This window comes from Nelumbo nucifera, chromosome 1 (assembly GCF_055504915.1).
Source record: "Nelumbo nucifera cultivar China Antique chromosome 1, China Antique-T2T, whole genome shotgun sequence".
Taxonomy (NCBI): domain Eukaryota; kingdom Viridiplantae; phylum Streptophyta; class Magnoliopsida; order Proteales; family Nelumbonaceae; genus Nelumbo; species Nelumbo nucifera.
This window is the reverse complement of record NC_142649.1, coordinates 30217383-30225439: the sequence shown is the minus strand read 5'-3', so window position 1 is coordinate 30225439 and position 8057 is coordinate 30217383. Positions and strand designations below refer to the sequence as shown.

At 34.9% G+C, this 8057-nt stretch overlaps 1 protein-coding gene across 1 annotated transcript; it reads right to left on the bottom strand.

Annotated features, from left to right (window-relative positions):
• Positions 1–2777: 2777 nt before the first annotated feature.
• LOC104589763 (protein MEI2-like 7) lies at positions 2778–5194 on the bottom strand. The gene is made up of 4 exons (XM_010248190.2): positions 4509–5194; positions 4030–4149; positions 3761–3902; positions 2778–3619 (listed from the first exon to the last, which is right to left on the bottom strand). The coding sequence occupies exons 1-4, from the start codon at positions 5075–5077 to the stop codon at positions 3473–3475; spliced, it is 978 nt and encodes a 325-aa protein (XP_010246492.1). The 5' UTR covers positions 5078–5194; the 3' UTR covers positions 2778–3472.
• Positions 5195–8057: the final 2863 nt, after the last annotated feature.

Genomic DNA, 8057 nt, shown 5'->3' with positions numbered 1-8057 from the left:
TTGACCCTTCGAACAACACGACCCAACCCGAACCCAACTCTATAGTACATATCATATATAAATATATATATATATATAATAAATAAATAAATATATATATATATATATATATCATACATTGATTTTTTTTATATGCATGATAGTTGTATAGCCCCTACTACATACTATCATTTATTTCTTTTAAGATAATCACTTCACTTTATCCTAATTGGAAATACCCAAACCTTAATAACATTTCTTATATTTTTTGAATATTTTATTCTTTATCTCCTCTTTGTTATTTTCCATCCATAGCCCATAAAAGATCTATTATAAGCTAAACTCAAAATAAACTATAATCATTTCAAACACTCTTTTTTTTAATTTTGTACTTAAAGAACTAATAAAAACATCAACAAATAAATACTAATAAAACATATGATTAATATATGTAGTGAAAGTTGAATTGAGATATGAGATTAAGAAGTTTTACGAGATTTTAAGGGATGGGAAGAAGGTTGGGTTGGGCTCAACCCGAACCCAATCGAACCCGAAGTTGACTTCGAGTTGGGTTGGGTTGGGCTAGGATTGAAGGAATTTAGTTAGGGTTAGGATTATGGTTGGGTAAGACGGGTTGAAGGTCGGGTTGGGTTAGGATTAGGGTTGGGGTTTAGAACTTAAGGTTGGGCTAGGATTGACCTCAACCCGACCTAACCACTCCCAACTTGCAGCCCTACGTTTTACTCCACACCAGCCATAAATGCAAGTGAGAGTTTGAGTGATTGTGGGTCATTTGCACTTTATGTCCGATATGGAGCTAAATGATTGATCCCACAGCCAATGAACAGCTATCAATTTCAGCTAATCCTTTCATTCTAAAGACAACCAAAAACAAGACATTCAGCCAGCTCAATTCAACCACCTTACCAAAAAAAAGCATCAATTCCACCACCACTCCCCTTTAATCTTCTAGCTTCTCAACCAGCTCAATTCAACTACCTTACCGAAAAGAGAAGCCTCAATTCCACCACCACTCCCCTTTAATCTTCTGGCTTCTCAAGATATAGAAATTAGATGTCATTATGACTAATGGCTTAATTCCCTTCTAATGCAATTATTAACATAAAATTTGGAGATCTTTAAATGGACAAGCCATAGGCTGGATAAGAGAAAGATAAACAGAATTGGTTGAAACACTTTGATAGAACAAACTTATGGGGGGATTGGTTTCAGATAAAGGTGTCAATTGAACTGGATTTGGTCCAAACAGATCCAGTCTAATGTGAGTCCATTATAAATGGACCAGGTCCAATCCAATCCATAAATGCTTTGGACCAACTTGGACTAGTCCAATTCAATGTCTAGACCGTCTAATATGCTCAAATACATTTTGATTTAGATTGCTTTCAATCCAAACCTGATCCATTGATACATATATTCTTATCTTATATAAATGGACTAGATATTGATTTAATCCAATCCAACCCAATATAGATTTGTTATGGATATACCAGGTTCAATTCAATCTAATAAATATTTTAGACCAAATTGGTCCAACCCAATATATTTTATTGAACCATCCAATCCACCGAAATTGATTTTGGACTGGATAGGGTTCAATCCAAAACCGGTCCATTGACACTCTTAATTTCAGAGACCTTCATGCCTTCTTTAAAAATTAGTATGGAAAATATGTACTGAGCTAGAAATTATGGATTGACTTCATAAACTCAAATATTCCCACAAAAGGGTCATGTGGGAAAAGGAATCACAACTGTTGAAGGGAAGGAAAATTCACCTCAAAAGTCAAAAGACTTATTACTGGTAATGACAGTAACAGTAAGAGGATCTTCATCTAATCTGATAATTCATTCTACGAATTAATTGTTTATAACTTAAAAAAAGAGAAGAAAAAAGCTTTTAAGAAATTACTCATAACTCATTCTTCAAAAAGTTATTTAAAACAGAACTTTATCCAATCATAGCCTTGATAAATACATCACTAGAGTTTAATATTTATTCCCATCATTTAGGCAATGCCAATCTTCTTCAATTCATTAATAAATAAGATTATTAATCAGAACTAAGCTATAATTAATCCACAGCTTATCACTCAACATTGTTGTTCAAATGACCATTAATACATCAATGACATTTTAAATTTCCCCCATAATCTTGAATAAATATTGGAGGTTCAGACAAGTCAATTTGTATGAAGTAACAATTTGTAAATTTACACTTACTAAAATTACAAATATTAACGCAGAACGAATTCCAAATATCAAACCAGTGAACCAATATAATTTAAAAGACTTTTTTACTGATAAAATATATTGAAAAACGCTTAAACCATTTTCTTCCAGAAATGTCAGTAATATCTGATCTAAAAAGTCTGGGTCAGGGAAAAGGTTTGCTAAGAAACAGTGACCATTTATATCAAATGCACTCATGATAAATCACCATTGAATTTTACATAAAATGAAATAATATTTGAGGAAATTAAACTAGAAGGTTGAAAATATCCATTCTGGATACAACAATTAATACCGCTTATATCGAGTTATCAACTATGTTTACATATCTCAACTCTTCCATCATTTCCCAACACTTGTAGTAAATTATTCAACTATTTTTACACTCTGTCATTTAAACCTTTTAATGGTTTGTGCTGATAATACCTTGAACCTCTAAATGAAATTTTGGAGAGTTGGGAGGCTTATTGACCTAATAAAGATAGAAACCCTGATCACCATCAAGGAGCTGAACTGAATGACCTATTCTTTTATCTTTCAGTGGGTGTTTATGGTAACCAACCCACTTTTGAGCTTCAGCTATTAAGGATCTACTGAAAGAGTTCACAACCTCCTGAACAACTTATTCTATCAGTTCAGCCGCTTCAAGTCTTCAACTATCATCAAAACACGCCTTAAAGAGCATTCAGGATTCAGAAACCACAAAAACACAAAATAAAAGAAACCTTGCACGGTTACACTTACACCCATTGGCAAGATGATTACACCCCTAATATTAAAAAGTTCAGACAAATAAGCAGTACCCAAGTTCCAAGCTCTAACTGCTTATCAAAAAGAGTTACAACCTACAACTTATAACCCATGTTTCTAATTCCCTCCCCCAGTGGCGTACTACGCACCCTAGACACAGAATCCTAAGCCATCTTGGGGATAGAATGAAAACACAGGTAATCATCACCATCATCAATGCACAGAGCGCATCCTGCGTAGTATATATAACACAATGGATTCTTCTAAACCTATAACTGACAGAAAGATAAAAGGAGAAGCCGAGAAGCCGACTAATCATAAGCTGCAACTTCCCAAGCTAGGAAGGGTGGGGCGGTGGGGATTGCTTAAAGCCTGAAAACCACAAACATTTGCCACGTGTGATTTTTTATTTAATTTTAAGTAAACGCCTGGCTTAAATCACAAGGGCAAAATGGTCATTTGCGACCTGGCATTCTTCATGGGCATCATCCCTAACTGGTCTTCAGTCTTCCCACGACTGAAGGAGGTGGACAGGATGTAGAACCGTTCCGAGGTGGGGAGAGAAGAACTGGCAAGAAGAGTTCTGTATCACAAGCGAAGTTGGATGCCCGGAAACGCGAAAGAAGAGCCTCCTTTCCCTGAACCAGATGCAAAAAAAGGAAATTGAAATAAACCCAGATGAAAGAAAGAAAGTGATATAGAACTAATGAAAACCCAAATTAAAAAAAAATGAAGAAAGTTCTTAATGTGTATAGAAAAGATAGAAAGGTGAAGCTCACCTGGATCTTAGCTTGGCGAATTTCACAAACCTTCTTCGATTCAAACCTGTTCCATTTGTAATTATTGAACGATTTGTAGAACCTTTCTGCTGCAACGCTGCTGGTGAAATTCACAAAAGCGTAACCCAGATTGTTCCCAAGCCTGAGGAGTGGAGAGAGAAGAAAAATCCACAAACATCAACCTCTGAAACAAAAGGGTTACTGATGTTTTCTCTTTCTTTTCTTGTTACAGAAAACTGCAGAAGAAACAGAAAAGAGGAGAAGATTACCAGAAATCCATGGGAAGGTACACGAAGTCGTATTCAGAGAGACACGAGTCCAACCCCAACTGGGCTTTCTCGTTCTCCTCAGCACAGTGCTTGTCAAGTAAGCCCAGCAACATCTCCCTACTGACATGAAGTACAAATAACAAGTTCAGAAGAAAAAACAAAACAAAATGCAGAGTGAGAAAGTGTGTGTAGATTAATGAAGAAAAATACAAATTACAAACAGGATTCGAGGTTATGATCTGTTGCAAGCAACGATCATTTAAATTCCAACTGGGACTTTGCTAACGTAAATATTTTACAAGAGAAAAAATGCATCCATGATCCATGTTGAAATAGGAGAGTGAAAGCGAGAGAGAGAGAGAGAGCTCTCTCCGGCTGTGCATGAATGCAGAATGCAGAATGCAGAAATGTTCTCAAGCAAAAAGTCTAGGGACTATGAATATTTTTTTGGATATACAAAGAGAGGGAGAGAGGAAAACCTCAATTTGTTGGGCAGATTTTTTATCATAACAGTTGTACTGCCATGAAGAATGGACTCACAGCCATTAAACACCACCGTGGGAGTGGGAGGAGTTGAACGGAGATTATCTGCAGTCTCCAGCTTTGAACATGAACGGCCGCTTTCCTCCGCCTTATCGGCCTTTGGTCTCCAAATCCACCTACAGCTACTCTTCTCTTGGAAACCCCACCAGAAGGGCCGTCTGTATGACCCCTTAAATCTCGCTGGAAAAATCCTTCTTGAAATACCGCCACTTTTCACCTCCATGCTCTTGATCTGGTTCTCTGCAGCAATGGTGCAGCTTGCGTAAGTAGGAAAATGAAGTGGAGGTGGAGGACAGTAGTAAACGCTGCATGGTCGTCGGTACTGATGGCCTGTAACTGGGTAAAATGGATGATAAAATAGAGGCCCAAAGGCCCCAAAGGGTGGTAGCTGCGGTGGAAGAGTTGGAACCACCGTTGCCATCTTTGGTGGTGGTGGAGCTGGTGGATAGAACAGAGGAAGAGATGGGCTTTTCAGCTTGTAGGGCCTGGCGTCTGGATTCAACATTTTTGGTTGAGAAACAGAGATGAGAGAGTGAGTGAGAGAGAGAGAGAGAGAGAGAGAATCGACAAATATACAAGAGGAGAGGAGAGACGGTTGGGATTCTCAGGAGAGAGGAGGAAGAAGGAGAGAGCGAATGAGGGGAGAGTGGGTTGGATACTGGAGCTTGAAAAGATAGACAAAATACGTAATGATGAAATGCAGGTTCATTAAATAGGGAACTAGGAATGAGACAAGGAAGGGTACCATTGGCGGCGGGGACAAGTGAAGAGATGTCTAACCGTTGGATTACAATCTATCGCTTTTGGGATTGAAGATGTGACATTTAAGCCGTTGGATCATAACCTTCAGATTTCACCGAATGTTTCAAAGAAACAACCCGGAAATGGAACCGTTTATTCGGGTGTCGGATCAGCGGTTCAACCGTATGTATCAAACGGATCTACCCGTGATATCATACATAACATGGTGAAAATATATAGAAGTGTATAAGTTATTTAAACTTGGACAAATGCATTATAAATAAGAGATTTAAAAATAATAGTAAGAGAATAAGAGATTTATAAATAAGAGAGTGTAAATTAGATGACATTTGAGATTGGAGATTAAAAGATAGCTGAAATTGACATTTGATATCTTGTTTCTATAATTTATAACAAAGAGATTGAAGAGAATATTGCCATAGAATTAGGGTAAGATGGGCTAATGGAGGGTGAATCGGAAGTTTTATTGTGATAAGTAAATATCACTTAAATTGTAAAAAAAATAATATATAAAATAATTGTAAGACTAACTACTATGTTGTATAGAGTAGAGTAGAGCACCGGATATCCAAGAAACAACATTTCCAAATAAAGAGTGCGACCGAAATATACATTGAGATGGATGAGTGGAAGAACAAAAAATAAAAGGATCATAATTGTGGCCATTTGAAAGAATATAGGAGTTGGTAAATAGGTGATAAACCGAGAAAAAGTAGATTAAGGGTCCGTTTGGTTCGTAGTTGGAATCAGAATCGGCATCAGAATTGAAATCCTCTAGAATCAGAATTGGAATGGTCCATTTTCATAATTGTTTGATTTAGACAGGAATGAGAATTAAAATTGGTAGGAATGGGATTTCATTCCTCAAATAGAGGAATGTCATTGTAGCAGGAATGGGAATGGGTTTATCCGAATAGCCCATTCTGATTCCGATTCCAAACCCCTATTCCTGCAAATCAAACGGACCCTAAGATAGTTTAATTAGTTGATTTCATGTATACGAGACCACCCGGTAAGAAAAAGTAATTTATTTCAAGTTAGAAAGGCTAAAAGCATGGTTTTCAAAACTGGACCGGACTAGAAAAACAGGTGACCAGTTCCATTTTTCCAGAAAACTAGATTTTTCCCAAAAACCATTGATTTTGGTCAGCAAACCGTTGACTCAGGCGGTTAACCGTTCAAACCGTCCGAACTGTTTGAACCGTTCGAATGGTTTTCACTGTTTTTTATTTTTTAAATTTATTTTATTTTTTGTCAAAACGGACTGACCGTTCAACTCAAATGGTCGGACCATTCGACCTGAGAACCGAATCCCTAACTGGTTCATTCTCCGGATCGATTTTAAAAACTTTGACTAAAAGGGCTAGAAAAAGCCAAAATAGACATGGATAAAAATAGTAAGAAATGATTTAACCACGAATAGTCAACCCCATATAATTGGATAAGGCTTGGATGATGAGAAGACCTTTTGTTTTATATTTACTTTATGAACTTATGTTAAATTTATAAAACCTTTTTAAGACTTTTATCAAATCAATTTTAGATCAGATATCCAGATCTGTAAACAAATAAAATTGGAATTACGTTTTGTACATAGGCCTCAATAGTTGACCTCTAGGATTCTTATCAAATCAGTTTTAGATATCCTCTATTCCAATTTGATATGATCAATTTTCAGCCCTATTATCAGCTTTATAATTTGAATGCCAAAATGATATTTTCATAGATATGATTTGAGTATATGTGAGTAGATTGTACAAATTTAAAATAATGGAACTAAATATTGAATCAAAGATCATATATTGTAGGGACCGGAATGAATGACAATATGAGAGTAATGTAAGAATGGGTGAAGGTTCAGGATAATATATTTAAAAAATCAATAAAAATTTGTAAGAAGGATAAATTAGAAATTTTCCTTTTTATTATTATTATTTTGACTGCACTGACAATCCTAATTATACCACACTAGTTCAGATCAAATTATGTTCTAAATCTGATCAAACTTTGCAAATGAAATGACTGAATTGATTGTGAAATTAGGTTTCAAATTTTTGGACTCCATTGATGACCTTGACCACATCACATATGTTCCAATAAAAGATCCATCGAAGCAAACATATATCCCATCTTTCAAGAAAAAAAAAGGCAAATATATGATAACCACCTAAATATGGATATTCAATATTGTACAATGTTGGATATTATGCCATTTTACTAATCAAATGCCCTAATTAAAATCAGTTCTTTATAAATACAAATATGTAACTAGTGTGCAAATGCATACAAAATAATACAAAATACAAGGTTTTGCACTCTACATATTTATATTTGTATTACTTTCAAATTATGCCTAAAGGGTATATCAGCAAATTACAAGTTAAACATTAATTATCTTTTTCATTTATCGGGAAAAAATTAAAAATTAATTATCTTTTACTATATCTTTGTATTTTCAATTTATTTTATTTATTTATAATAATAATTCTCAATATCACACTTATTTTTGTTTAATATAATAATATAAAATATCAGAATATTAGAGAAGATGTCAAGATTTTCAAATTTTTGTAAATTTTATTTTTTACATAATTTTATATATTTTTTATATTTTGTCATTTAATTTATGATTTTATGGACTAAGCCATTTGATTTGGACAATTGAACTATTAACCTATCACCTAGATAGATGGGCTATGTGAAATTCAAAGATATATTGTGAA